Below are 27,670 nucleotides of genomic sequence, written 5' to 3' on the forward strand. Positions count from 1 at the left end.
CACCCAGCTCCAGTTGACTAGGTAATAGGGCTAAAAATAACGGGTGATTCAGGCCTGGATATCTGCTGGGTAACTGTATAATTATAACCAGCAGCCTCTGCAGTTTGGCTTCCCAGTGTAAATAGGGATGATGCATGGAGGGGAAGGAGGAGAAACACAAGGAACAGGGCTCGGGATTTGGCTCCACGGGGAGAGCCTTTGCTGAGAGCTTTGCTACCTCTTCTGGAGCTGCTCTTTTTGGGTGCTGGTGCTCCAAACATGAGGCAGCCTCTGGCTTGGCTGCAAGAACGTCTCCTCTTCCCTTTGCTTCTCCTTTCCTCCTGAAACGCAGCCCCGCTGTTCCCACTGATGGCCAGGTCTTGAGCCCTGATTTCATTTGTTCACTGCCTGGAAAGCTGCAATTCAGTTAGTGCACAAGATGGGCTGCGGCTCTGCTCTATCTGCTCCGTCCTTCATCCACTTAATCGCATTTGACACGATCCTTCTCCCTCCCCAGAAGGACCAGATGACATGGGGTGCTGCTGGCTCGTCCCCAGCACGCCGTCCTCAAAGCCTCTCCCTGCATCCCAGGTGACCTCCCTGTGCCCGTGGCTTTCCACTGCAGCTGGTGACGGCCGTGTCACCACATCCCCGTGCCCATTGCTGCCTCATCCCACAAGGGATCCGTGCTTTGGTGCACCCCACATGGCAGTGATTTGGGGTAGTGGGTGTCCCCGGCTGGGCGGTGAGTGTCACCTGGGGACACCGCAGCCTCTTTGTCCCCTTTGCTTGCACCCTGCAGGAAGAGCATCACCACCAGGAACATCTCCCCTCCACCACTGAGGCTGCTTTCTGTGCCCTTCATTCATCAGATTTCTTAAAATGTTTTCTTTGGGGAGGGGCGAGTAGGTGTAATGGCAGGTCCATCTTTCTGACAGCCAGGGAAAGAGAGGCTGCCTGTCAGATGGTGAATTTAAACAGAGGCAGCTGTTGTCATGGTGACGCCAAGTTGCATCCTGTTGCCGTGGCAACCAAAGTTAAAAAACTGATGTTAAGGCAGGAGAATCACATGATGCGGTTCTTTTTTGTTTAAAAAAAAAAAAAAAAAAAAAGGGAGGGGGTGAAAAAAAAAAAAAAAGAGGAGAGAGATTTGGTTTCCAGTTTTCAGGAGAACACTTCTCCCCGGCGCTGCTTGCACGTGGTAGGCAGTGCCTGCGCCCACGTCGCTGCGGGCAGCTCTGCTCTGGATGGGGCTTGTGTCCTTGGGGACAAAGGCAGCAGGGCTGGGGGACCTGGAGCTGAATGAGGAGCACTTGTGGTGCTTGCTCTGTTTGAGTGCCTCCTGCTTGCCTGCTGGGTGTGGAGCTGAGAACCAAGAGATGGGCATATGGGGCAGGAGAAGGTCTGTGTTGGTGTGTGGACAGTGGCTTGGGAGCAGCAAGGTGAAGCCCAGCGGTGTAGGAGGTGAAGATCCATCACGTTCACACATGGGGAGCATGGAAATACCTGCAGTGCAGCAGGTCCTGGGGATGGGTGGAGAATGGAGACTGCCGTTTGTAGGAGATGTTGGGGCTGAGCAAGGTGGAACCACTGCTGCCCTTTGGAGATGCCCTGGTGACTTCCATCTTTTTCTTCCTCACCTTCCTACCTGAAAGCTGGGTGAGGCATGAGCACTAGGCTCCTGCTGGGCAAAGGAATGAGGAGGGTTCCCTGCGGCTCCCACACCTCACCCGGACCCAGGGATGGATTCATCCTTACACTTGGTCAGGTCCAACCACCTGGTGAGGTCGCATTGCTGGGCTACCAGCATTGCAAATCCATCTTCGTGCTCTCCTCGTGAGCAATAAATATCTCCTGGGTGGGGAAGAGGGGCAAGTTTGGCATCTCCGTCACCATTGCACGTCTGCCTGCACAATGATGGTCGTGGGGACATTGTCTGGGGACGCTGTGGCTTCAGGGTCCCTTCTCCACCCTGGATGGGAATTGGGCTGCAAGGTGTGCCTGGGGATTAGCAGACTTGCTAAGGAAACCAGTCAGTTGCTCAGGGGCGAGGGCATGGGGAAAGGAGATAAATCAATAAGAAAACCTATTTTTATCGGCTCCCTAATGATCTGCCCGGAGAAGCCAGACGAAGGAGGAGGAGAAGGCTGGAGAGAGATGGGTTTTCATTACCAGCCTCTCAGGGAGGCGAGCACTGTGCTGCAATCTGGGGGGCTGGGAGGTTGGCAATTAGACACCTAATGAGAGAGGAAAGGCTGTGAAAGCACCGCCTGGCCCTGAGCTGGGAGGACACTTGGATGTGTGCTTATGAATGTCCCCATCGTTTGGGCAGATGTTTCTGCAGTCCCGGGGAAGGCTTTTCTCACCTCATACCCCACAGTTAGAGTGGACCCTATGTTTAGAGTGGACCCCTTAGTGTTTTGGGGTGGGAAAATGTGAGGTGTTTCCCCCATAGGTGAGGGCACTGCAGGAGGGAGGAGGCAGCGGTGGTAGATGCCTTTGTTGAGGAGCTCAGGGTGCTCTTAGGGTCTGACCGTGCTGTTCCTTCCCTTCTTATCTTGACACATGTGCCCAGTGCAGCTGCCCCTCCAGAGTGCTGGCTCCTTGTGAGCAATTAGCACAGCTTCCAGACTTTCAGGAAAATGGAACAACAGACACCAAATAAGCCGACGGCTTGTGGTCGAGTGCTGTGTCCTCTGTGTTAGCTGAAGTTTGTGGGTAGGGAGCAGGGAAAGGAGGCAATAGAATCCTTGCTGGTAGGAAGCCTTGAGGGGAAAGTTTTCCAGCACTGGCTGAATGTGAGGAGATGCTCCGGATCTTCTGCGTGGAACCTGCTTGCTGCAGAGATCTCTCCTGGTGTGTTTTTAACTTACCAACCATTAATTTCCCTGAGTGGCCTTTCAAATGTTTTGGCTGAAGTTGCTCTGGCTCCTGTCCCTAAACACATCCCAGCTCCAGTGAGCCGGGCTGCCTGCCCCTGGCAGCTCTCCTGGACAGTGCCGTGACAGTAGTGATGTGGCCACAGGGTTTTGGCAAGATGCAGGAGGTGTTTGGTGGTTGGTGGGTGGTCACTGCTGGAAACCACAAGGATTTGGTCTGGGTGCTTCCCTGCGGTGATTCCGCCCTTCCCTTCCTTTCTGATGGGTGGCCAAGCTGGGAGCTTCCATGGCACGTGCTCAGCTTGGTGTCATGCCTGGCTCTACAACGTACAACTCCAACAGTGAACAACCCCAAATTCTTTCTCAGATGAAGCCCAGCCTGACCACAGCCTGACTACCCACCTCCACGCTCACGTTCATCCCCTGGGCACCCACCGCAGGCACCATCTCAACAGAGCTATAGGGGAAAATGGGGTAGCTATGGGGAGGCCCGGGGGGCTGGCGGCTCCATTCCACTTCTCCTTGACTTCTCCCACTCCCTTTGAGTATATGATCCTGGCAACCATCATTGCCAACTGCATCGTGCTGGCCCTGGAGCAGCACCTCCCAGAGGACGACAAGACACCCATGTCACGGAGACTGGTGAGCATCCTTGTCGGGGCCCCTTTCCCAACAGATGATTTCTGCTCATTTTGGGGTGGGTGGGTCCAGGAAGGTTTAAAAACCCTAAAAAGTGGCACTGAAGTAAGTCGCAGCTCTGCATTTCTGGCCTCCAAATTGACGATGTCTGAGGAAGGGCTGGGAAGCTCCGAAATGAAGAAGGTGGGATGGGACATGGAATGGGGTTGATGCAAGGTGAAGCTGCTCTGTTGTGAAATGTTTGGTGATGTGTGCCCTGGGCCCTCTCACTGTCCCCCTGATTACTCTCTGCAGGAGAAGACAGAGCCGTACTTCATTGGGATTTTCTGCTTTGAGGCTGGGATTAAGATCGTGGCTCTGGGCTTTGTTTTCCACAAGGGCTCATACCTGCGCAATGGCTGGAACGTCATGGACTTCATTGTGGTCCTCAGTGGGTGAGTCAGGGGACATCGGTGCGTGGGCACGGGGCTTGTCCTGGTGGTGACACCAAACTCCAGGACACGGTGCAGCCATGTTTTGCCATTTTTTGATGCTGTTCTTCTACCAAATCGAGGGAAGGGAGAATGGATTCCCACAGAGGGATGTGGTTCCCTGTCAAGCAAGCTCTGAAGGCATCACATCCAGCTTTTCTTAGCTGGTGGCCTGGTCATGGAGTGAGGTGGGTGTTGGACAGGTGTTAGTCAGACCCAGGTTCTGATGGGGCTGCAGCTCCAGGTGACATTGGCTCAGCACGTGGGATCCTTGCTGGGGGTGGCAGTGCATGAACTGTGCCAGGTGCTGGTTGTCAGTGCTTGTGTCACCTGCTGGGGTTGTGGCCCAGATTCAAGTCTTGCTTGGGATATGATGAGCTGTGCTGGTGACACAAAAAGAAGTGAGCAGGTATTGTTTGTTGGGTTTGCACTCACCGATGGTGGCTTGAGCAGAAGCGGCTCAGGGAAAATGAGGCATGGGAACCTCAGGTATCTGGAGTCCTTGCAGAGCTGTTGGCTGCAGTCCCATCTCCTGGTATGCAAGCTCCTGCACAGTGGCACCACGTGGGATGTGGCACCGGTTTGTTGGAGGAAGGTGGACACTGAGCCTGGTGCTTGGGACGTGGTGATGGGCGTCGTGTGCCCACAGCAGCACGGCGTGGGTCAGGAGTGTGCTTGTTGGAGACGTCCTGGTTGGAAGGATTGGTTGTCCTGGTGGCATCTCTAGGGCGATGCTGGGACTGGGGAATGAGCCCAGGCTGGCTGGAAATGCCCATGGGCTGCTGGCTGGCCTGAGCGTTCTCTGGGGCTCAGCCAAGGGGAAATGCCATGTTTGAGCTGGGAGCTCCACCGTGAGCCTCTCCGGCAGATCGGGGTGAGCCGGCTGCAGCCCAGCCTGCGCTGAGTCAGCGCTCAGCAATTACTCACCCGCTGGCATCACCAGCTCCTGCCTGCACTGGGCCCAGTGCCAACGGAGCAAGCGGCCGTGCAAGGCTGCCGCTGTGCCCACAGGTGCCGTCCCCCAGCCCGCTTACGGGGCACGGAGAGTCAGCTTCACCGCCTTGCCCTCTTACATCCTGCTTTTTGCTCAGGCAGATGGAAACCCCTCCCAGAATCGCCCGTGCAGCTCTCGCTCGGAGAGGTGCGTGTGACAGTGACAGCTTGCCTCCCTGCAAGATAAACCAGTGCGTGCGTTGGGTGTTCTGAGTTATCGGTGGCTTTCTGCAGCGAGCGATGCCGGGCTGCAAAGCGGCTCGCAGGCAGCCGTGGGAGGGGCACGTGCTGTGATGGGCGGGTGGAAACGTTGGAGTGCTGCACCGGGCCTTGTGAGCGTCGCTGTGGACTAAAATTTGATGGATAGGTCTGGCCGGATGTCTTTGGGCTGGGGAGAATGGAATGGTCTGAGGGATGCGCCGGGGTGCCTGGGGTGCAGGCGGCGTTGTGAGTGTTCTCGGGGGGTGCTGAGCGGTTTGGGATGGTGATGCAACACAGAGGGCATCCATGGGAGTGGTATGCATCCCAGTGGACCAACATTGCTGTCCCTATGCAGATGACATGGGGTACTCTTTCTTTTAGCATTCATTTAGCGACATAAACCGGAGAGGTGCTTTATGCAGGTGGCACTGTGGCCTGGGCAGTGTGTTGGGGTGTCTGTGGGCAGCAGGCACAAATTAGCCTAACGAGGGGCTGATAACGTGAGTGGCCTCCTGGGACCCCATGAAGGAGCAGATGGCACCAGCGCAGGTTCAACTGGTGTTTGCTTCTTTATGTCAATAAACCCAGATTTCTCATCTCGGTGGAAATCAACGCCCACCCCAAACTCCCTAATGCTAAAGCTTCCACTGGGGAACTAATAGGCACATTTGTAAACCCGCTCCATTTGTAACCTGTGGTTTCTAAATCATCATCGCTGCCTGAAAAACAGCCCGTTCTCCCCCAGCCAAATATATTTTTCTCAGAAAACGTGCATAAGGTACCTTCATGCATTGTGGAGCAGAACTGAGATAGAGATGGCACGTGTTACCCTGGGGATGCTCACCTCGTAAGCTCTGAAGCTGGGCTTGAGACCTGCTTGGTGCAGTGTATCCTGGGCCTGAAGCGGGCCATGGTCAGTTCTTTACATGCAGCCCTGGGAGGGAGAGGTTGGAGCCGAATGAACTGGTGGTGGAGCATCACCTCCCTGCACACGGAGTGGTTCTGCTGTTAGTGTAAGGAATACAAAAACATGATCAAAAAGCAGCCTGGAAGGAGCCCTAACGCCACAAGGATGGGCTAGCAGAATGGCTTAGATGTCATCTGTCTGCACAGGGGAATGGGATTTCAGGCTGCTCGCCTTGGTCATCTTCCCTTTTTTCTTCAGTCTTTAGCCAGTCCCCAGCACAGTGATTCCCCATCTCCTGTCCCCAGCTCTTCCCTTCCAGGACAATTAGTAAAGTGTTTGGTCTTTCGTTTGGATGAATAATTGATTCCTGAGCTCTGTGAATGATTCATGGGCCATATGCCATGGCAACAGGACGTGCCTGCCACCGGCACCTTGCACAAAGGGCAGACTGCAAGCGTCAGGGATGTGTTGGAGCCAGAGGGCTTTGGGGGGGGCCCTGTGTAGGCAGAGCTGTGCTATGGGTTTGGGAACACGGGCATCCCCCATTTTGCTGCAGGGCCAGCTGGGGAACCCTAGCAGTCACCCTAACCCTCCCATCGCTTTCAGCTCAGGGTTTCCTGGAGCAAAGCACTGTTTTGGTGCCATCTGAGATGGGACCCGCAGCTCTGCAGCCTCACAATCCACTTGTGTCGCGGCCCCAAAACCTAGAAAGAGTGTGGAAAAAAAGGACAGAGGCTTTCAGGTTGCACAGCATCCCCAGGGCTGGGCTGCTAAGTGCATCTGTCTGGGTGTAACCGGTGCTAATCACAGCAATCTCTGCAGAGGAGGGGTTGGTTCACCAGCCAGAAAGGGGAAGAATGGGGTAAATCCATCAGGTCCCTTCCTGCGAGCTGTTTGACCAGTCTATTAATTATGCACTCGTCTCCCTCATAGAGTCAGGTGGCGGTTCAGGCCTTGAGGGGCCTTTCCATTTAATTATAAATATTAATTTGTGTGCCAGCCAGCACCCTGCCTGGCCCAGATTTGGAGCTGGGATTTGTCTGGCTGCACCGGCGGCTCCCTCGTCCCCTTGCTGGAACAGCTCTCTGCCACCTCGCCCCTGCGTGGAACCATTGGGGGATGCTCAATCCAAATATTTTGAGAGGTCAGCATTTGCTTGGGCTCCCTGCTAGAAAGCATGGCCCAGTGGTCCCCAGTGCTGAGGTTCATGCTAGGGTGATGATGCAGAGCCGGGTGCATCAGAATGGTTTTGTGGGAATGCAACCATGGGACATGACTTGTACCATACCCAGTGCACATCGCATTGATCACCACTGAGTTTGGAGATGGTTTCCCCACTGCTGCACAGTGCCTCAGGGTCTCATCTCTTGCTCCGGGGGCTGCAGATAAATCAAACAAAATAACCGCCCAGGTTGCAAACACAAAGCATCGGATTTTCTTTTCTAATATATATTTTTTTCCTCCAAAGTGTGTTTTTGTCTGCTGGTGATTGCTCACTATTCAATTATACTTTGCGGATTAGCATATATTTCCCACCCTGCCTCCTCTCTCATTTGCATTCTTCCAATAGATCCTCTCTGCTCCTTTCTCCACCTGAAGTCTCTCTTTCCCCCTTTTATTCCAAAGAAGCAGAGCTCGCCCCTTTGCCTAGGTGACCTATAAAAACGCCTTCACTTTTTTTTTCCTTTTTTTTCTCTGGTACATATGATGAAAAGCATGAGATCATTGGGATTTTTATAGCCCAATCTGGCAGCTTTTTTCAGATAACTTGGATGGTGAGATGTAATTTTAGTTTGGGTCCTTGCCTAAAAATAAAGAATAATTATTAGTACATCAGACGTGGATATTGTAAGTGTTGGATAGGACTTGAATTGTTCTGCAGATAGCAGATCTGCAGTCCTGCACAAACACTGAACTCCATCCCATCCTCAAGGGGATGTTCAGTGTGTGCCAATGTGCTTGTTGTTGCTGCTGCCCAACCTTGGGGTGATGCTCCCCAGCAGGCGTGGTGATGCCACGGTTTTCTCCCTTGCTTTTTGCCATTTGGCTTCTAACTCTTGCTTCCAGTTTCACTTTGGTTTATTGTAGTTGATGAAGCTTTTAAAGTTCTGCTGGCAGTTTTAAAAAGGGGAAGAAAGGCTGCAAAACCAACGTGGCATGGGTTTCCCTGTGTGGTTTCAGAACCAGGTCTTCCCCTGAGCAATTTGGCCTGGGGAGGTAAGCAGCAAGTGGTGAAAGCAATGTGGAGCAGAAATGGGTCACACCGTGCCATGTGGGTCATGCCACCAAAAAGGCACACGTAAGGGTTAACAAGCAATTAACAGATGTTGAGTGAGACATCCAGAGCAGGAGGTTTTGGGTATACAGGAGAAGCTATCAAGGAGAGGTGATGTCTTTTATTAGAGACTGAAGGGCTTGGAGAAAGCAGACAGAAACCAGGCTCGCGTGCCTGAACGCTTGCTTGCTTTTTCCAGCACCTCAAATGATCTAAATTTAGTCCCATGCAGCTGAGACCCTGCTCTAGGCTGCGTGGATGCCCTGGGATGCTGAGCAGGAAGGATGCATAGACACCTTCGGTCAAGAGAAGCATCGGCAGTGGCACTGCTATGCTTGGTGATTTTTCTGACCCACCCCCTCCGTGATACAGCTCGTGATGTCCCTTGTCCCCCGTGAGGACAAGGAGCACGTCACCTTGCCACAGAGGAGTCCCATTCTTAGCAGCTAATTTGGAACGCGGTGGAGGCTCGCCCTGAAATCGTGTGAACCTTGCCTGGAGGCTCCTCACCAATGCTCCTGAGCCCTTCAGATGAATCTGGGTTAGCAGAGGACTTTGCAGCCTGGGTGCTTGGCTCCTCACTGGGTCTGCTTCCAGAGAGCTGGGGTGTCTGACCACTGCTGGGAGCAGGGAGATGCTTGGTGCTGTATGCCACCAAGGGTGCAAGAGCTGGTCCCCACGGGGATGCACCGTGGATGAGCAGCTCGGTGCACTGGGGCTGTAGGTGGTGTCAGGGTGATGCTGGGACAGGTTTGCTGCCCACCCCTTCTGCAAGCAGCTTGGTAAACCAGCAAGGAGGAAGAGGAGGGTTGGGAAGCGGGTGGTACCAACCTGCTTGCGTTGTGGTGCCGGGTATCCTAGGAAACCAAGCTACCTTTTGGGGGGGCTGGGACCTACGTACCTCAGGGAGCACGGCAGGGAACTTGTGCTAATTGCTCTGTGTGCCAGAGAGCCGCTCTGGCCTGTAATTAGATGAATTAGTGGAACAATGACCCAATTTCCCTCAGTTTTTTGGATTGCTGCAAACATCCCTGAGGTTGCTGCCGCCCTCTGTCCTCCTCTCCTCCCCATCCTAGGTTCCACCATGCAGCCCTCCTCCTCCTCTTCCTCACTCAGCCCACGTGGGACAGGCCAGCAGCCCTGGTGACACGCTCTGTGCTCTCAGTGTCACCAGTCCCCCATTCCCCTCTCACTATGGGCACCTCAGGCACTGCCAGACTCGCAGTGTACTGGTTCCCCTCTGTCCCAGTTTGTTTTCCAGAGACCAGCTTGAGAAATCTTTGTGTTTTAAAAGCAAACCCTGGAGTCCTTCCTGCGCTTTCCAAGGGCATCAAATTTTCATTACTGTATATTTTTGCATGTGTGCGAGGCTCTCGGCTCATTCCCTAAGGAAACACCACATGTTGAAGGAGTTGATGCAACTCGATGGCTCCACGTGTGCTTGGGGTCAAGACTCGGCCATGGGCCCCATCCTCTGGAGCCTGGTGGCACGTGGGCTTAGGGGAGGTGTCAAGAGTACCCACAGTGGGTCCTGCTGGTGGGGACTGCTTCATTGGATGGGAACCAGGTTCTCAGCACCCAGCCCTGCACTATGGGGCTGTAACCATGCTCTCTTCATGTCTGCCTGCAGCATCCTTGCCACCGCTGGAACGCACTTCAACACGCACGTGGACCTGCGCACCCTGCGGGCTGTGCGTGTGCTCAGGCCTCTGAAGCTCGTCTCGGGCATTCCCAGTAAGTTGGGTGCTCCTGGTTCTCCTCTTCTTCCAATCTTCTGCACGTTGCAAGGAGACCTCGTGCCACCTTGGTGATGTGGTGTGGAAATGGGAGGGGAGAAAAAACTCCCTGGTGGCATGTCCTCTCCTTCAACCCAAATGCAAAGGGTGCATCCTGCCGTAGGGCTCAGCTCCATGACCAGAAGGTAGTGGGTGGATCCTTCCAGGGGATATTTCTTTTTTGTCAAGATTTCCTCTGCAAGAATGGAGATAAATAAAGAAACCGGGCTGCTACTGTGGCTGAGCCTCCCTCCCCTCCCCGGGCACCGAACGTGAGGCGTATGGGATTTGTAGCTCAGGCAGCAGGAGAGGCATGGTGCATGCTGGATGGTGGGGATTAGTCCAGGAGATGCCTGTATGGTGCTGGGGAGCTTCCCCTGCCCTACTGACTGTTGGCATGATGGGAACTGGGGTGCCTGTCTCGGGATATTGTGTTAGGAGACGATGGATGCACCAGGAGCTGTTGCACTGCCTACAGGGTGCATGTATCTTGGGTAGGGACTGCTGAGCTGAACTCACTCTTTTCTCTTCCAGGCCTTCAGATTGTGCTGAAATCCATCATGAAGGCCATGGTGCCTCTCCTCCAGATCGGCTTGCTGCTCTTTTTTGCTATTCTCATGTTTGCCATCATCGGCCTGGAGTTTTACAGTGGGAAACTGCACCGAGCCTGCTACACAAACAATTCAGGTGAGGGAGGCACCCTGCATCCTGGGTTGGGCACCATGCTCTGCTATCCGCGTGCTGATTCAGTGACCACCAGGGGTTATGACCTGCATTTTGCATTATACACTGGGGGCATCCCTCAGTTGCATGCAGTTGCATCCCCCAATTGCCCATCTGCCTCCAGGTTCTCCCCGTCTCTCACTCCCATTCCATTGGTTATGTTGTGTGCTCGCAGGTGAGCTGGAGGAGCTGGACCCTCCCCACCCCTGCGGGGTGCAGGGTTGTCCGCCGGGCTATGAGTGCCGGGAGTGGATCGGTCCCAATGATGGGATCACGCAGTTTGACAACATCCTCTTCGCTGTGCTGACCGTCTTCCAGTGCATCACCATGGAAGGGTGGACCACAGTTCTGTACAATGTGAGTCAGGGGCTTTTGGGGCAGCTGGGTGTGGGGATATGGGGGGTTCTAGAGGTGGCATTTACTTGGACTGGAAATTTTTGAGATTCTGAGTGGTGGAGACCAAGCTCCTGAAATAGCTGTAGATGTCCCTGTTCATTGCAGGGGAGTTGGACCACGTAACCTTGAAGGGTCCCTTCCAACTGAACTGATTTTGTGATTCTATGAGAAGGGATCGGCACATCCCATTTGGGGAGGAGATGGAGAATAAAGGGATGTGTGCTACACGTTCCACTGGTCCAAGGGGACATCCCATCCCCAGCTCTGGGCAGAACATGAAGCAGGAAGAGAGGTGCATGGCTGCATCTTTGTGGGCGATGGGTTTCAGTTCATGGACTGGAAGCAGCCGTGCCAGTTCTGTTCCCAGCCTAATTTCAGCATCGCCTCCGGCGTCATTGCACCAGGAATGTTTTTATACACTGGTTCCCATAACGCCTGGAGATTTACAGAGTGGCATTTCTCTGCGGGAGGCAGATTGGATGGATCGCAATGGAGAAACGTTCTTCAATATTTGCTTTGCTGTAAGCAGGAAGGCTGTTTTGTAAGCTGGATGAAGGCTGTGTGCTGCCAGCATCAGGGACCCTGTTTGTTTTGGTGATGCTGGGGGTTCTGGTTGGCATCCGTGAGGCAGATGGACCACCAAAACCTGGTCTGGGAGAGCAATCTTGGCCAGGGCTTCATCTACAAGGGGTGATGACTTCAAGTTGTGTCAGGGGAGGGTTGGGTTGGATGATAGGAAACATTTCTTCTCTGAAAAGTGGTGATGTACTGGCACAGGATGCCCAGGGAGGTGGTGGGGTCACCGTCCCTGGAGGTGTTTGGGGACCATAGAGATGTGGCACTGAGGGACGTGGGCTGTGGGCATGGTGGAGAGGGGTTGATGGTTGGACTTGGAGATCTTAGTGGTCTTTTGCAACCTTAGTAGTTCTATCATTCAGTGATGATTCTTGCCCCGAGGTTCTGTTCCTCCTCATCGTAAAGGAGCTATTGGTGTCTGCATCTTGTCGCTTTGTTGGGGAATTGGGCAGAACTGAAACACTTGGGAAATCGAAATATAGGAGCATTTCTGGTACATCAGTGGGCTTAGAGACTTAATCATAGTGCGTATTGTCAGGATAAATGGGTACAGCATGAAAAGGGATTTTCCCCTGCAGAACTGCCTTTGGGATGTCTGGGAACCAGGGCAAGCCCATTCCTTTCCTGAGTATCCCTACAACCCCACTGTAAGCCCTCCCATCCCCATGGCAGCTGGGTGGGACCCATAGCTGAGATGGATATTCAGGGATGCCTGGTGGTCTGGGATTCAAGTGATCTTCTCGGCGTCGCTGGCCAGATGTGCTCTGTCATCACATCCCTGATGGCTGTGACTGCCCACTGCCTCCCTTTCCTGCTCCTCGCCCAGCTCCAGCTATTACTTACCTTTAATGGAAGGATCAGGGACCTTCTCAGCTGCTAATTGAATGAGGGTTTGGGGCTTGGTGGCAAATCACTGCTGATTCACTTCTCCCTCAGCTGCCTCTTGTCCTTCCATTGTCTCATGGGGATGCATGGCTCCAGGCTGCAAAATGGGCTTTGGAACTCTTTTTTTATGGGGAAAAAAAGCCACAAATGAGGACATGTGAGCAAGCATGTGTATGAGGCTGAGGTCCTCTGGGAAATGCTTGCTGCCTGCAGGTCTGGGGGTTTGGCCATTGGGTGCAGGGTGAGAAATGGAGCCCTTTTGGGTTAGCAAGGAGCTCTGCAGTGGAGAGTAGATGGTAGGCAAAATGCTTCAGCAATCTCTCAAAGAAATTGCTTACTGTAATATTCCCCCGTGTAGCTGTATCGTGATTTTAAGTGCCATTTTTCCACAATTGTACCCAGTCTAGAAGCACATCTCTCCGAATATGTAGAAAGCATCATGAAAAAGGTAATCAGCCCCGTGGTGCACTCCACGTGTGTTATTCTGTGGATGCACTCAGCTCTCACCTTGTTTTCCTCACCCTGCCTGCGTGAGATGCCGCCTTGCTATGCAGAAATCACGGTGTGTTTGGGCAAAAAACAGCAAAAAATACCTCAAACCAGAGTCCTTCCCTTTGCTCACCCCTGGAGTGCTTTGATTCCTTTTCAGAGAGCATGGGCCGCTCCACGCTGTGTGCCAGGAACATTGGCTGTGTGGCATGGGGACCAGGCAACGTGCAGAAAGCTGCTTGGTGTCACAGTGGGGTTGATGCTGGAGTGGGAAGCGGGCAGCCCCGATGGTATCAAGGTGGTGGGAGCAGGCAGGGGGCTTGGCACAGCCCTGATTTGTGCACAAGGCCACGGCTGTTAGCAGCGATGGGTAAAAACATTTTGCCTCACAGGCATTACAGCAGCATCCGTGCTGCTAATTAAAAATGCATGGCAAGGCATCAAGGGAGCTGACGGGCCACAGCTGCTTGCTGTAAACCCAAAATCCGCCTTGTCGACATGATGGATGGGTTTGGGGTGATAAATACAGGGGGTCACGATGCTGTGCCTTTGGCTCTGAGGTCCTGAGCATCACTCGTGCCTTTATCCCTGTGCGTTCCCAAGGAGGGAGAGAGATGCTGGTGAGCGAAGGTGGAGGGAGATGTGTTGGAGGGAGCCAAGTGCTGGGTTTTCCAGGGAAGAGGAGCTGAGGAAGTGCTGCCCCAAGGGCTGAACACCATCGAAACTTTTAACTGAGTGTGCTGTTTTTCCCCTGAATGGCTCCTGGTCATTGAGCCCTGCCAAGTGAGCCCAGTGATGCTGCTGCATACATCCCGAGCAGCCACGGGCAGGGTGCTGGTTTTTGCTCTCTCTTGGCTCAGCTGTTTGTTAGCACTTAAAGCCAGACCCTCTCCTTCTTGCCAACTGTTCCTTTTTTTTTTTTCCTCTTTATTTTTTTTTTTTAATGTGTGCGCACTGAAGTGACACAGCAAGAAACAAACTGTGTCTGCTGGATCTGCAGCTTCGAAGGCTTGCTCCGCTGAGAGCTGCCTGCTTACACCCTCCTCCTGCTTGCCAAGGGAACAGCTCTGTCCTGAGCCAGAGGAACAGAGCAGAACCCAATGCTCTGGCGCTGTCCTACAAGGACAGAGAGTTTCAGCCCCTCTTTGGTAAGCCCAGGGGCTGTGATTCTGTTGGCATCCCATGGAAGGTCCTGCTGGCAACCCATGGAGGGTCTCATTGGCGTCCCATGGTGTGCAGTGCTGGGGGGTCTGGGTGTGATTTCTCAGCAGATCAGAGTAGAACAGAACCAAAGTCAGTTTCCACACCCGTATCAAGCACTTTCAAAACACTTAATTTTTCATAATGCTTTTAGCGACGCGTTGTTTTCTTAGTCTGAAATTGAAATGTTTCATTTAGAAAACGGGAAAAATGAAATACACGGGAGCTTTTCCCCGTCTCCCCGTTCCTACCCGGCAGGATGCATGCCCACACAGTTCAGCCCTCACCAAGAATCCTGCATCCCGTTGTGGGGAGCCCTGGTACCCTGGGGTCTGCACAGTGCTGTGGGCACAGCGTTGGGCATCCACTCAGGATAGGATACGGCCCGCCAGGGCCCAGCCCTTGCTCTGTGAAGGAAATATACCAATTTCCTCATTAACCTAATTTGGAGAAGAAAAGCATTTTCATTCAGATCTTGTACAGCACTGGGGTCACTGACAGATACCAGGCACAGCTGGCGGGGAGTGAAGCATGGTCCTGCACGCAGGAGATCAAATTATAGCTATTAAAGGGAAGAAGGAGATCTGTTACTGTGCTGTGGAGCAGCAGTGGGTGTCAAGGTCTTGAGGGAGCTGGTTAGGTCAGGGAATCTGCTGGGAGAGTTCTTTAATTTCATGGTTTTTTTTTGTTTTTTTTTTTTTAGCTTTTGGCTGGATTGTGATGCTGTTCCTACTGATCTGTGCAGGGAGGCTCAGTACCAGCTCTGTTCCTTAGACCCCACAATACTGGGGTCTGGGAGGTGATGGTGTGCCCCGCTGCATCTGCCTGTGGGCCTTGCTCCCAAGCTGTGTTTATTCCCTAAGCAAGTGGGTTATGGTAATATCTGAATATTACCCCAATCTAATTACGTGCCATTTGGGTCTGGATTAGAGCAGAAATCGCAGAGGCTCTCCTGATGCGGATGGATTTGGACAGGGGACGTGGCTGTGCTGCTGCTCAGAGCAGGGACCATCTCTGAGACTGTTTCTCTCAATAGCAAAGCTTATCTGCTTGTCCATCCAGCATCACCCTTCCTTCCCTTGCACTTTCTATCAAACCACTGGGAATCCAAAGGTGCCCTGCAAAGGCAGAAGGTGCTTTTTGCTAATTTTTAGGTAGAAAAAACTGAGTTTGTGATTGTTTTATTATTTTTTCCCAGCACAGCAAAAAAATCCTGAAGTTTCTCATGCTGAGGGAGGGTATGTGTGGGCTGCGAGCCTGTGCTTTGCATTCGACGGCAGTATATATTTAGACTTCTTTAGATTTCTGGCCCCTGAGTGAGACCTGCTTTTGCAGCTCCCTATGCCTTTTCCTGCCCTTTGGAAATATAGGAGCTGCCAAAGTAACAGGGCCGGTCCATGTGGTGGCCTTGGTGGTGGGTATGGTGCCAGCACTATCGCCCTGGTGGCCCGAGCTGGTGAGGTGGCCTGGGTCATTTGTATGCTTTGTATATGTCAGTGTCTCACGCGTTCCTGAAGGTGGTAGTGAACACATTTTGTGGTCAGGCAGCCAAGGAAGAGCGTGGCTGGTGGTATTTTAGGATGGAGTGATCCACAATGGGCTGTCAGGGAGGTGGTGGAGTCTCCATCCCTCAAGGTATTGAAGAAATGTGTGGATGTGGCACTAATGGGCATGAGTTAGCGGTGGGACTCAGTGAGTCAGTCTGATGGTTGGCATTGGTGATCTTGAAGGTCTTTCCAACAGAAATGGCTCTGTGATTCTGTAATGAGGAGGTTGTTGCCTTAAAGTGAAGAAGAAAGACCAGACATCAGGTGGCTCCTCAGTTTCCCAAAGGCTTTGTGTGAGCAACAGGCCCATCTCCAGCACAAGGCCAGGGGCAGGAAGGAGTTTCTTCATTTAAAGGAGTTGCAGCTTTGGTGTAGTCTGGGGATTGAACTACTCATGGTCTGGCCTCCCTGGACCCTGCATGAGATGTCCTGCTGGGTCCTGAGCAAGTGGAAAATCTATGGGAAGGCACAAGGTGGTGAATTACTGTCTGTGGAAGGGTATTAGGATTGAATGATGCTCCAAATATAAAGGAAAAGGGGCTGCTTGGTAAAGAAAATGATTTCTTTGTGCCAAAGAAGTTGGGAAGTGCCGAAATTCGAGCAACATGGACCTCATGCAGAGTGCTCAAAGGAGCAGTAAGTGGTTTCTCACCTCTGCCAATCACGGAATCGTTAAGGTTGGAAAAAAACAAAAAGTTTACCAAGTCCAACCATCAGCCCATCGCCACCATGCCCACTGAACATCACTCAATGCGACGTCTACCCTTTTCCTGAACACGTCCAGAGACAGTGACTCCACCACTTCCTTGGGCAGCCCATTCCAGCGCTTCACCACTCTTTCAGAGAAGAAATTTTTCCTAATATCCAACCTGGAACAAAGGGATGTTTGGGCACAGATCCCTGCACCAGGTGGACATTTCACTCAAACTTCTGGTGAACCCAGTGGCAACAAAAGGATGGATAGTGTGTGACCAAGAGCAAGAGCATAGCCACAGCCCATTGTGCCCACCAGCTTGGCGATGAGCATCACCCCCACTGCATTTAGGGGGAGCTGGCACATAGATGGCAGGTCTGGTCCTGCGTATTTATAACAGCTCCGGCGTGCTGGGGGAGGCACCAGCTGACTGGGGAAGAGTGAATGCAGTGCCTATATTTAAAAGCGGGGGGAGGAAGGAAAAAGTAAGGCAGGCAGGAATAGGGCTGCGAGCCTGACCTCAATTGCATGCCATTTCGGAACAGATTTTGGAGGCGAAAGAGGAAAATGAATCATGGGTTTGCCAAAGGTAGGTCATGCCGGGCTAACCTGGCATCCAAGGACTGGTTTTCTAAGTGCAGGAAACATGCAGAGTCGCTTGTCGTAGTAATGCTTTCCCTAAGGGGAAGTGTTGGCAAAGCAGAGCTAGTGGGAAAGGAGCAGCACCAAGGCGGTTTAGGGCTGGGTGGTGGTTTAGGGCTCTCACAGTGAGTCGTGTGCTTGTTGGAGAATAGCGAGGATACCTCCCAAGAACTTGGGTCTTTGTGACTGGAAGGTGCCAGGATGGAGATGGAGGAGAAAGAGGAGAAGCTTTCAGGCAGGATGGTGAGGTCTCAGCAGCATCATGCATGGATGCAGCAGGACCTGTCAGCGTCGTTCACTTGGGTCTCCTGTGTACATGGATGGTGAACTGAGCCTGGACTGGAGCAGAGGAGGGGCCGCTGGATGGGATGAACGAAGAGGGAGAGGCAGTTGTGGGAGAAAACTGAATGAACCCTACTTGAGCTACCAGAGCAGAGCCTGGGAATGGCAACAGTCACCATCTATAAATATATCAGGATGGGAAACAGGGAAGAGAAGAGCTATGTAAGCCAAAGGTCAATGTTGGCAAAAGTACAAATGGATATAAACTGTCCACAGATAAATTTAGGCTGAGACTTAGGGACAACCATTAGAGTGGTTGCCATTTCCAGCGGGAACAGTGCATTTTTCAGGGTTAGACGCTCTTCAGCTTTGAGGTGGAGAGGTAGTCTCTCTGTCTACTATGGGTTTGAGAAGCAGTGAGAAATGCTGAGCTCTTAAGGAACAAAAGGGAAAATGCAGGCAATTAGAGCAGGGTGATGCTAGTCCCCGTTGCCCCAGATTTAGCTGTGCTTTCAGGGCACCACAGTGTGTGGGGAAAGATGCCTTCTTCACCTATAAGAATGGAGCCCCTGTGCTGAGAGCTTGGGGGAAAGCCTCTGGCTCTCATGCCTGGTCTTGGTGGGGAGTGATCCCAACACAGGTGGTAGATGCCCAATGGCACCTGGACAGCAGAGTGGAGTCCAGAGTTAGTCTGTTCCAAGAGGTACACAGTGCCTTGAATGCCATGGGAAATGCTGCTTTTGGAGAGCAGCGGCCTGGCACCGGGACTCATGGGTGAGTCCAAGTATCTCTGGAGAGCAACGGTGAGTATGGGATTTCAGTGCGTCATTCTCATCTCCGGGAATGGGGACCAACCTCAGGGAAGGGGCTGATATGCAGCACTGGTGTCTCTCCCTGCAGCATCCCTCTGTGTGCTGGTTGGTGCTCACAGCCAGACGTACTGGTGGCCCCAGTACCTGCGTGGTGGTCACCAGAGGTGGCTACCTCCCCACTTGCAGGTTCCTGTGCTGGCCGATGGGAAGACGTGGTGCTAATGACTCAGATGGAGATGAGGGCTTAATTAGCACGGGGAGAGGAGGAAGAAAGAGAGAAAAGAGAAAGAGCCTTTCATTGCAACAAGATTGATGCCACCTCCCCCAGACAGTCACGTTCTGCCGCATCACCCTCCAGCCTGGCATCATGTGCACAGTGCCTTACACCAGGGGACAAATGGAGTGGCTGCGAGGTGTGGGTGAGGGTAGGGTGAGGGGGCATTGCTTTTATTAAAAGCTTTGTTTGGTGAATGACTGTCTGGAGCTGCAGCCTGCTTCATGCGGCCAGAATGGAGCAGTGCAGTGGGATGATGGCAGAAGCCTATTGTCAGGGTTGTCGAAGAGGTGGTCACCCCAAGGAGCTTGGTGTGGTCAATACAGAAGGAGAATCCTCCTGCACCTGAATTAATGTACCCTCTGCTTGTGCTGTGTGTAATGTCACCCCTGTGATTTCTTTCCCCTCCAGACCAATGATGCCTTAGGAGCCACCTGGAACTGGCTATACTTCATCCCCCTCATCATCATTGGATCCTTCTTTGTCCTCAACCTTGTCCTGGGAGTGCTGTCAGGGTAAGTAAGTCACCATCTTCCTGGCATGTGCCTGAGCCCTGTGCCTGGCCCTGGTGCTGCCACGTCCCCATACCTTGCTACTCCCCTCCGTGCCTGTCTCAAAACAAGGGGCTGAAGATTTTGGTGTTTTGATGTGCAAGAAGTTGTTGACTGTGACTGGGAGGGGAGAGGGAGAAGAAGAGATTACAGAAATGCCTATGAGTTTGGGATGTGTCTGTAGCCCAGGTGCACATTCGACAGCTGATGGAGCGTGGTGGCCATGGGATGGGTTTGGGGGCTGTTGGCTGGGGATACCAAGCATCACTTGAACATGGAGGGGGACACAGGGGAAAGACGACTGTCTCATTCCTGATCTTCCATGTGGAACAGAGATTTTCCTCCAAGCCATCAGGCTGGCCTTGGAGAGAAAAAGGCTTCTTGTTTCCATGACAATGAACTGCGGCTGCATCAGCGCATCCCCAGCACTGGCAGAGGTTGGCACGTGGGGAGGGCGGCTGGTGGTGAGGCTGTGCAGAGTGAGGGCAGTGGGATATGGTGAGTGGGGTGCACCTGCTGGGGTGTAATCAGCAACCCCATGGAGTACCTTGAGGGTGTTCCAAGATGCTTTTTTTGGGCACAGAATGGCTGTATGGTCAGAGGCAGCCTACAGTGAGGAAAAAAAAGACTCCTTTGCATGTACATCATATGATTCCTTGGTCCTTGTTTTGAGTGGCGTGTGATGTCAGGATGCAGGGATCAAAGTGGAAGCTGACCATCTCCATCACTGTCCTAAATGTCCCCATGAGTTCAGGTGTGATGGCGATGGCGTGGTTCTCCCTTGATGCCTGTCCACAGCAGGACTGTGTGGGGCAGCCCTTCTTACATCCGCTGAATTGGATGCAGTCACCTCAGGCTCTTCCCAGGCGCTGGCTGGCATTTCCAATGTTTGTTTATTGCTGATAGGGTTTGTACTGGGGAAGGATGCAAGTGGGTGGGTGGCCTAATTGGCAATGGAGATGCTCTCGTGGTGTGCCAGCTACCTAAGGAAAAGCTTGACTGCTCAGCTCCTGGAGGGCTGGGCAAGGTGATGGAGGCAGCCAGATGGGCTGTGCATGGCCAACAGTGAGGCCACAGCCTCCCTGGGTGCAGGACCTGGTTGAGGCTGGCTGTCCTCGTGGTGGGGCTGTTGGAGGACTGTGAGATGCGGTGTCCTCAGAGTGGAGGCATGCAAGGGCTGCCTTCCTCACTCTGCTTGCAGAGGTTTTGTTGGTTTTAACATTTCTCACCATTCTGTTGTGCTGGAAGAGAGCACTGGGCTCTGCTCTGGGAGGCAAAGGGTGGCTTTTCGACTCCGCATCCCCCTGCGCTGGGCTGAGCAGGGAGGGGGTGGTTGCACTGGGATGTGGTCTGGCCTCCTGCCTTCCCCGCTACAGCTCAGCAGCTGTTCTCACTGGGGAGCCAACCAGCCACCCAAGGCAGGTCATGAATACCAAGAGGCTGCAGGAGGACATTTGTTTCATTTGCCACCATTAGAAGTTTGCCTGAGCCCAGATTTAGCAATCTTCTGGTTGCGATGCGCATCTCTCCCAACAGTCAGTTCCCCAACTGTTAGGCTGAGCCATGACCTCCGTGATGTAAACAGCCTGGATCCATCTGCTCCTGAGCACTAAGTATGTGGGAGAGAAAAAGCAATGATTTCCATCATGCCGAGGCCCCTCGGTTTGCTCTCTAAATACTAACACACACACATGCGCTGGAATTGCATGCAGCACTATTAGCAGAGATGGAGTCGCTCCAGGCAGGGGCTTGGAGAGCCAGATCTTCTGGGGCTTTGGCATTTATTACTGCGTCTATTAACTTTTTCCCCTCTATGGGTGCAATTACAGATCAATTAATTCCAACTGAAAGCAGGAAAGGGAAAAAAAAAAAATTGGCCCTGTTCCTCTTTGTGCACATTTCGCAGGTATAAAGCCCAAGGAGATGTGACTGCTCAGCTTTTAAAGCTCCACAAGCTCCTGAAATAACCCTGGCAGGAGCATCAGAGAGAGCAGGGAAGGAGCAGCCGCTGCAGTGCTGTGGGGCTGGGAGCTCAGGAGCACGACTCGGTACATCATGTGTCCTAGGGCTGGTGTAACCCAGGGCGATGCCAAAGCAAGAAGTTGAGCAACGATGGCGAGAGAAATGAGATCTATCTGCCTTGTGCCAAACAAGAGAGTAATTTAAATCCTCCTAATTGCTTCCACTCATCCTGGTGATGTTAAGTCTTTTCTCCCTTTGAGTCTTTTCTGCCCCCCACCTTCAGCTCTTGCACTAAGCCTTTGAAAGAAACGACTAATGTTATAATTAAAGGATCAATTTGGCAAGATTTCTTTGTCTTAAGATCTTCTTTCTTTCAGGTTGGGTTAGCACTGCGTTCCCAGTCTCCTGAGAGTATTCTTCAGCTCCTCCAGGAGCCTTCTGTACCATCTCTGAAATCTTTTCACTTCGCTTCATTTGGATTTTTTTTTCCTATCCAATTTTGAGGCGTAACAAATGATGAATAAGATTAAGTTTTAGCAATTAATGATCGGGGAGTCAAAGGCACAAGTGCACGTTATCAGTGGAAGCAGGGGTTTCTGCTGGTCCACGTTTGAGCTGGATCAGATGGTTTGAAGCCAAAGGTGGGTGTGGGGTTGGTGCCCCATCCTTACAGACAGCCAAGATCAGGCTGGATGGGCTCTGAGCACTGATGGAGCTGTGGGTGTCCCTGCTCGGGGCAGGGCAGTGGGACCAGATGGCCTTTAAAGGTCCCCTCCAACTCACACGGTTCTATGATTAATGTCTTGGAGGTGCTTGTGGAGAAATCTTGTGGGGACGTCATGAATGACAGCAAGATGCCAACAAACGTGCCCAGGAAATACACACTGGAAGCTTACATTGTGTTTTCTCCAGCAGTGGTGGCATCTTGCGGAGTGGTTTAGAGGAGGGCAGATGTCTGTGCCCACTCTGTGTTTGGGAATTTGCTCTTCTGAGCTGTAATGGGGATGTAGATTTGGGCTGCACTTGTTGCTGTGCTCTGGAGAAGCTCTCATCTCACCGACATGCACTTGAGCACCTTCTGTGGCTGACGCAGAGGAGCCATGCTCATCTATATTCAGCAGCCAGGTGGGCATCCATATTCATTGAGCACCTCTCTGCCTTGCCTGCTTGTGCCACCTGTCCCCGAGGCCCCAGGCCCCATGTGAACATGCTGCCTGACAAGAGGAGTGTGTCAGGAGTGCCACATCCCCCATGTCACTGGGAGCATCCTCTTCTCCTGCAGCCAGCGGGACCAGAGAGGAAAAACCCACAGCCACGAGGCAGTGCAAGGGTCTCCCCTTTGATTTCTCCTTGGGAATTATTTGCTGGCGTGGCTCAGCCACTCCGTGTTTGCTGTTCTCTTGCAGATGTGCTCTGCGGACTCCCCATGGTCTGCAGGCTGTAGGTGAAGGGCTCGCTTTGATGCTCTTCAGAAAGCACTCGGCAGCAAGCTTTTGCTTTTGGAGATTGCTTTTGGAGCTGTTTGTTCCAGTTCTTCCCTATTTCAGTTAGCAGTAGCATCCAGGAGCTGCTTGGCTGGGTAGATGGATCAGCCTGGTGACCGGGCTGAAGGTCTTCTCCAACCCAGATAATTCTACACCTTTGGCAATGCCCAGCTCCTTGGAGGCCATAATTAGGAGAGGTTAATTTAGGAAGATGTAGGTGAGATGTTAGGAGGAAATTCTTCACTCAGAGTGGTGAGGAGCTGGCACTGCTGCCCAGAGCTGTGGATGCCCCATCCCTGGAGGTGCCCCAGGCCATGGATGGGTCCTGGGCAGCCTGAGCTTTGGGGACAGCCAGCCCACAGCAGAAGGGGCTTGGGGGGCTTTGAGGCCCCTTCCAACCCAATCGTACTGTGATTCTCTGAAAGAGGTGCTTTACACCTTTGCTGGGTGGATTGAGCAGGATCTCCCAAATGAATCACTGCACATTATCAGTCCTCTGTACGCTGTAGGCGGCTGTTTGTTTGTTTTGCAGTGGCAATGACATATCTAGCAGTTGTTGTGGGTTTTGCACTTGATGGTTGGTTCTGAATCCATTGTATTTGCGTTTTGAAGCCATCAATTAGAGAGCTTGAAAGTTGCTGGGATGTTAACGTGATGAAATACTGAAAAAATGGTGGTTTTTCATGCTGTATCAGTCCTAGCCCCACACCTCCCATCTGCAGATTGCTGTCACTTGCAAAGAGGGACAAAACCTGCCTTGTTTACAGAGGATGAAATGCAGAGCCCAGGAGAGGATGGGAGGAGCGGCGTGTCCTTGGAACAGTGGAAGCACAGATGCAAACCCCCACCTTGTCACCTCGAGACACATGTTGAAGCTGAGGCTCTGCAGCTGGATGTCAGCGGCTTTTTTAACATTTGATATTTACCCTCTTTGACCTTCGTTTTTCTCTATTTCAAAACAATAAGCTCTGCAGGCTCGTGGCTGCTCTGAGCCCGGCCTGTGTCCTGGGAAACTCGGCTGCATTTAAAGGTAGCAATGCACAGAACAGCAGGGCTGAGCCAAACATGCAGCACACACCTCCATGTGTGCATTTCCCCTCAGATCCCAGAATGTCACTCCTTGGGAGGAGCACAGTGTCCTATGAAATAGCTGGCCAGTGGTAGCTCTGTCTCCACTGCCTTTGGGCCCTACGTGGGGCCACACATCTGCACCTCTTGGAGGAACCAGCTTATAAAAGGACCTCCGGGGATGGGAACTTTGGTGGTTCCTCACTGGAGCCCCTCAATCCCCTGCTCAATGTTGGGGACAGTTGCCTGTTTGCACTGCCTTTTCCCTGTGCTTTCACATGGGCATTGCTTTCCCCTTCTGCCTCTGTTTTTGTTCACAGGAAACCCTTCTCCTCTTGGCACACGGTGTCAATGCAAATCAGCATGACGTGCTCTGTGTGAATCATTCACGCTGCTCGCTGTCAGCCCTGTCTAACACGAGCCCCTGTAGGACCTGGCAGAAGGCTTCCAGTGGTACCCATTAGAAAACCTCTTTTAAATCACAAGCTTCTCCCAAGGTAGAGGGTAACCATCAGCATCTGCCTCTGCTAAATGGATCACTGATGTAAGGCACGACCTCAGCAGCGCAGCGCCCAGACCCTCTGGCTGGCTGTGCCAGCCCTGCTGCTTGTTTGCACCTTCTGTTTAAGCTCCAGCACCAGCTTACAGAGAGCACTCACTGCTCTGGTTTTAGTTCCTTTACACCTCTTGGGTAGATACCAGCTGATCCTCCTGTTCTGCACCTGCCTCATCTATCCTCTCCAAATCTCTGGGAGCCAGCTCTGTCCCTTAGCCTTTCCGGAGGTGAAAGTGTTTTTCCTCAAGTTGTGATGCTCAAAACAGGAGCCGTGAGCCTCCCTCGTGCTGAGCAGAGCAGAAGCATTACCTGGTGCCTTACAGATGGCATCTCTTGCTACACAGCCCACTACAACTGGCTTTCTTACAGCAGCACGCTACTGCTGCCTCAGCTTCAGCATGTGAGCTTCTTCCCACCCCATCTGCTGCTGTGTGTCATTTTATGACCATTTTGGTAACTGGTTTGCTGGCGGTGTGCTTACTGGTGGTGAAAGGTGATTCTGTGGAGGTGGCTGGCTTCTTTGAAAGCATGGAAACCACAGTGTTGGTGTGACCTGTGCTATAGATAAGGGTAGTGAAGTACTGGCACAGGCTGCCCAGGGAGGTGGTGGGGTCACCATCCCTGGAGGTGTTACAGAACCATGGAGATGTAGCACTGAGGGATGTGGGCAGTGGGCATGGGATGGGGGTGGTGTTGGACGTGATGATCTTAGTGTTTTTTTTCAACCTTAATGATTCTATAATATCCCCTCTGGACTCCAAGATGCTCCTGCTATAATACAAGTGGGTTGCAGCATCTGTGATAGTTTTTCTCTTAGCCTTATTATTTTTTTTTTTCCCAAATGAGGCTGTTCTGAGGATGCTTTCACATGGTTTCTTCTCCTATTAAAACTTGACCTTGGCCCTGCAGTGCTTTGAGCCAAGAACACCAATGAAGAAGAGGAATCTAGTGGTTGGCAATCCTGCTCTTTGCATGAGGGTGGAAGTGGATGGTCTTTAAGGATCCTTCCAACCCAAGCAGTTCCATGGTTCTATGAATGCACAGCTGCAGCAGCAGCCTAGAGAGGAAGGCTGCCCCAAGATCTCCTGCTGGGCACGGGAATGGGAACGAAGAATGATTTGCAGGCATGGGAAGAGCAAGCCATCTGCTCTCATGGCCTTGGCAGGCTGGGCATGGGTCTGGATGCTGCCTCGCTAGTGTGAGAACAGATGGCACTGAGCTCCCACCACAATTTCTAGCCCTTCCATTCATCCTTCAGTGCCTGCTATTGATATTCCCAAGGCTGTGGTGACACCGGGTCCTACTCAGCCCCACATTTGGCACAAGGTGGGTTTCAGTATCGCAAGGGAATTTTTCCATGCCGGAGGCTTGAATGTCCCCGTGCAGATCTGGGGACCTTCCGTAGGGCTGGGGAGCGATGTTGGATCTCTTTGCAAAGCCAAACAGTGCTGTTCCACGGGGCACAACCCTAACACCATAGGGAGCAGCATCCTTCGTGGCAGCCAGCCCCGTGCTTGGAGCGTTCCCAGGCGGCTGTCAGTCAGCACGGCCAGCCCTGCACTCACTGCACAGCGCTATCTCTACCCGCTGCTGCAAATTGGCTCTGAGCAATCCTTGATCTGTCAGCATCGCCTACCCACTCTCAGATGTCACCAGCCCCCGCTGCTGCCCTGCTCGGTAACGTGTCTCACTGAAATGTAATAATTCATTAAGTTGAGTTTAACTTTTCCCTCCCCCCTCTCTCCCCCCCCTTCCTCCTCCTAATGGACAAAAGCAATTAGGCTCCATTAGGGAGCAGGAGTGTGGGAAGCATCTCCCTCGGAGCTGCTGCCACAGCAGAAAGGGCCGTTTTGTCCCTGGGTGTGTGCGTGTGTGTGGCACCGGCTTCTTGCAGTCCGGGTTCTGCAAGCCAATGTTTGGACATGGGGAGATGGCGCTTCGGCTTTCGTCTCTCTTGGCTGTGGGGGGCTGGGGGCTTTCCATGCAAACCATGCCCAGCCAAGCCAGGCTCAATGAGATTGCTGGAGAAGATACTACAACGACACGGGTCACACCAGGGCACAGCACCAGTGGGGTAAAGGCACGGTCCCCGCTGGTTCTGGCTGCCAATGGCATCTTCTCTCTCCTTGGCATCTCCATGTTAGCAATGCACAGAAGCTGGCGTGGGGGATGAAGCGCAGCCGGCACCATCCTGCCTTTCCCCCGCGCAAGGCAAGGAGCTGTTCCACACGCCGTGCCCAAAGCGAGTGCCTTTCCCCGCCGGCTGTGGGAGGTGCTCCCCGCCCTCCTTCCCTCCACTTAGGCTGCTTTTCTCTTCCTTTCCTTTTGTTCTCTCCCCCTTCCCTGCCCCAGGAAGAAAGTCTCATTTTGGGCTGAAAGCCGGAGCTGGAAGGAGAGAGTCATTTGATGCTCAATGCTGGAGCGGCAGGAAACTTCACCTTCCTGGGGTGGAATTAAAAATGCTTGAATTGTCTGCGGATCTTAAACAAGAGATGCAGGGAACATTTCAGGGCTTTTCACACAAACGCGCGCTCACACACATGCAAAAGCCCACACAGCATTAAGGGTGTAATAGCTCAGCTGGGGTGATGCACTTGAACTCCCCCTGCAGCAGACAGACCAGTTCTTTCAGTTATTTGGAATATTCTGAGACTGGAGATTGCTGCTGGGCTCCAGGGAGAGAGATGTTTGTCTTGTTGCTTGTTCTCCACAACCATGTTCCTCCTGGTGTGCAATCCAAGTCCTGCAGGACTTGGGAACATCAGCCAGCAAATTCCATCCCGATGATCAGAAAGGGTGTGCTCAGGGATGTCTGGGGCAAGGGATGTTCTCTGTGTGCCAACCTGCTCATTTCTAGAGCTGTAAAGTGTGAATGGATATGCCCCAGGTGCTTGGTGTGGGTATGGGATCAAGAATGTTTGTGTGTGTGTTTAGGAGTGGATGTAAACACGTGGATGCTGGCATATCTATGCATGTTAGAAGCTGTGTGAGCAGCGGGCACAGTGTTAGCTCTGAGGTCTGTAGGATGACAAGAGGAGTATCTCAAGTCATGGGAAGATCCTCCAAGGAGAGGCTGGAGAGAGAAAGGAAGATCCCCAGTCAGAGCTTAAAAGCTTGTGCCCTAGTGAATGGTATTGCAGGAGAGAGGCCAGAGAGGTGATGGATGCCCCATCCTTAGAGACATTCAAGATCAGACTGGATGGGGCTCTGAGTACCTGATGGAGCTGTAGGTGTCCCTATTCACTGCAAGGGATTGGACTAGATGATCTTTAAATGTCCTTTCCAACTCAAACAACTCTATGGTTCTATAAAAGTCCCAGTTAATTGTGGCTTGCTGGAGATTGAGAGGGAACCCAGAGCAAATTTGCCAACTGGTGTGGAACTTGGAGCAAGGGAAGTGTTTGGCAACTG

General features: G+C 52.6%; 1 protein-coding gene across 5 annotated transcripts in view; it reads left to right on the forward strand.

Annotated features, from left to right (window-relative positions):
* Window positions 1–27,670, forward strand: part of CACNA1E (calcium voltage-gated channel subunit alpha1 E) — an 85,004-nt gene that overhangs the window by 19,307 nt on the left and 38,027 nt on the right. For all 5 annotated transcript variants that reach the window (XM_085231417.1, XM_085231419.1, XM_085231416.1 and 2 more), the window contains exons 4-9: window positions 3,394–3,500; window positions 3,792–3,931; window positions 9,974–10,077; window positions 10,653–10,805; window positions 11,017–11,198; window positions 19,050–19,153. In XM_085231417.1, coding sequence (XP_085087543.1) covers window positions 3,394–3,500; window positions 3,792–3,931; window positions 9,974–10,077; window positions 10,653–10,805; window positions 11,017–11,198; window positions 19,050–19,153 — 790 coding nt within the window. The remainder of the gene's footprint in view (window positions 1–3,393; window positions 3,501–3,791; window positions 3,932–9,973; window positions 10,078–10,652; window positions 10,806–11,016; window positions 11,199–19,049; window positions 19,154–27,670) is intronic.

This window comes from Meleagris gallopavo, chromosome 10 (assembly GCF_905368555.1).
Source record: "Meleagris gallopavo chromosome 10, MGAL_WU_HG_1.1, whole genome shotgun sequence".
Taxonomy (NCBI): domain Eukaryota; kingdom Metazoa; phylum Chordata; class Aves; order Galliformes; family Phasianidae; genus Meleagris; species Meleagris gallopavo.